This window comes from Orycteropus afer, unplaced genomic scaffold, assembly GCF_000298275.1.
Source record: "Orycteropus afer afer isolate SDZICR_OR568_19922 unplaced genomic scaffold, OryAfe1.0 scaffold01144, whole genome shotgun sequence".
In the NCBI taxonomy this organism is placed as follows: domain Eukaryota; kingdom Metazoa; phylum Chordata; class Mammalia; order Tubulidentata; family Orycteropodidae; genus Orycteropus; species Orycteropus afer.
This window is the reverse complement of record NW_006922731.1, coordinates 179,421-181,381: the sequence shown is the minus strand read 5'-3', so window position 1 is coordinate 181,381 and position 1,961 is coordinate 179,421. Positions and strand designations below refer to the sequence as shown.

The 1,961-nt window shown below is 41.6% G+C and overlaps 1 protein-coding gene across 1 annotated transcript; it reads right to left on the bottom strand.

Moving 5' to 3' along the window:
• Positions 1 to 633: 633 nt before the first annotated feature.
• LOC103212892 (olfactory receptor 7E24-like) lies at positions 634 to 1,612 on the bottom strand. The gene has a single exon (XM_007958817.1). The coding sequence runs from the start codon at positions 1,561 to 1,563 to the stop codon at positions 634 to 636; it is 930 nt and encodes a 309-aa protein (XP_007957008.1). The 5' UTR covers positions 1,564 to 1,612.
• Between the last annotated feature and the right edge of the window lie 349 nt (positions 1,613 to 1,961).

The following is a 1,961-nucleotide window of genomic DNA, read 5'->3' as shown; positions in this document are numbered from 1 at the left end:
AAAAGCAGCAGTCAAGGTATCAAAAGATGTATTGCATTGGACAAAAGACCTCTTTCAAGTGATGAAGAATAAAGATGTCTCTTTGAAGACCAAGGTGTGCCTAACCCAAGGCATGGTATTTTCAATTGCTTCATATGCATATGAGAGCTGAACAATGAGTAAGGAAGACCTAAGAAGAGTTGCTTTTGACTTGTGGTGTTGGCGAAGAATGCTGAAAGTACCAGGGACTGCTAAAAGAACAGATCAGTCCTGGAGGACGTGCACCTGGAATGCTACTTGGAAGCAAGAATAGCCAGACTTCATCTGACCTACTTGTCATGTGGTCAGGGGGGACCATTCCCTGAAGAAGGATGTCATGCTTGGTAAAGTGGGGGGACGATGGAAAGGGGAAGACACTCAATGAGATGGATTGACACAATGGCTGCAATGATGAACTCAGGTGTGGCAAGGATTGTGAGGCTGGTGCGGACCAGGCAGTGTTTCATTCTGTTGTACATAAGGTCACTATGAGTCAGAGCTGCCTCGACAGCACCTAACAGCAAAAAAATGTGGCAAGATATATATATGGTTATAGATGTTTGGTTTTGCTTTTTTCCAACCCATACAAACAGAAAGATGGCACAAGTGTTGACATTAAGTTGTCCTCCTGAGGAGTCTCCTCAGGGCTCTCTTGATGTCCTTGTTCCTCAGGCTGTAGATGAATGGATTCAACATGGGAGTGACCACAGTGTACATCACTGTAGCCACTGCAAGTTTCTTGGAGGAAGATAAGATGGCTGAACTGATATACACTCCAATAAGTGTTCCATAAAATAAGGACACAACTGACAGGTGAGAGCCACAGGTGGAAAAGGCTTTGTATTTCCCACTTGATGATGGAATTTTCAGAATGGTGGAAACAATTCGCACATAGGTGAAAAGAATCCCTAAAACTGGAATTCCAGCAAAAAAGGCACCAATACAACTCAATAATATGTCACCAGTGAAAGTGTCAGAACAGCCAAGTTTGATGAGTTGAGGAGGGTCACAGAAGAACTGAGGGATTTCCACCTTCTTGCAGAAGCTAAGTTGTGATATCATTAAAATGTGCATCTGAGAGTCCAAAAGGCTGATAAAAAAAGACATCAAAACCAACAAACCACACAAACGGGGATTCATGATGACTGTGTAGTGCAGGGGGTGACAGATGGCCACAAACCTGTCATAAGCCATCACAGCCAGGAAAAGATCATCCAGACATCCAAAAGTGGAATAAAAAACCACCTGTATTATGCAGCCTGTGTAGCTGATGGATTTGCTCTGTGTCTGGATGTTCACTAACATCTTGGGGACAGTGGAGGAGGTAAAACCAATGTCAGCCAATGACAGGTTGGAGAGGAAGAAGTACATGGGGGTATGGAGGCGGGAGTCAGAGCCAATGGCAAGGATAATGAGTGCATTCCCTAGGACATTAACCAAGTACATTGTCAGAAACAGCCCAAAAAGGAGGGGCTGAAGTTTTGGATCTTTACAGAAGCCCAAAAGGAGGAATTCAGAGATACCTGTTAGATTCTGGGGCTCCATGAACCTAAGACAAAGTATGGAAAAAGAAAAGAGGATTTTTAAAAGGAAACAAATAGTGACTATATTTTGAATTCAAAAATTCAAAGTTAAGTGTTCATAATTAATGACCTAATATCTTAGTTCCTTAAGCAATATTTCTGTTGGACCAAATCCATTCTCTCAGAACTCTTCCCTTTTGATGTCCGTGCTATTCTGTTTCTGTACACCCTCATTTTATTTGTCTAATTTACTTTATATTGTAGTTTCGGTGAAAGTTTATAAAGCAATTTAATTTCCATTCAATAATTTATACACACATAGTTTTGTGATATTGGTTACAATCCCCTCAATATAACAGCCACCCTTCCTCCTTGGTTCCTTGTTTCCATTTCTCCTTATTTCCTGCCCTTCCTACCTTC

Coding starts and splice junctions, on each gene's coding strand:
- LOC103212892 (XM_007958817.1), bottom strand. CDS start 1,563: ATGGAGCCCCAGAATCTAACAGGTATCTCTGAATTCCTCCTTTTGGGC.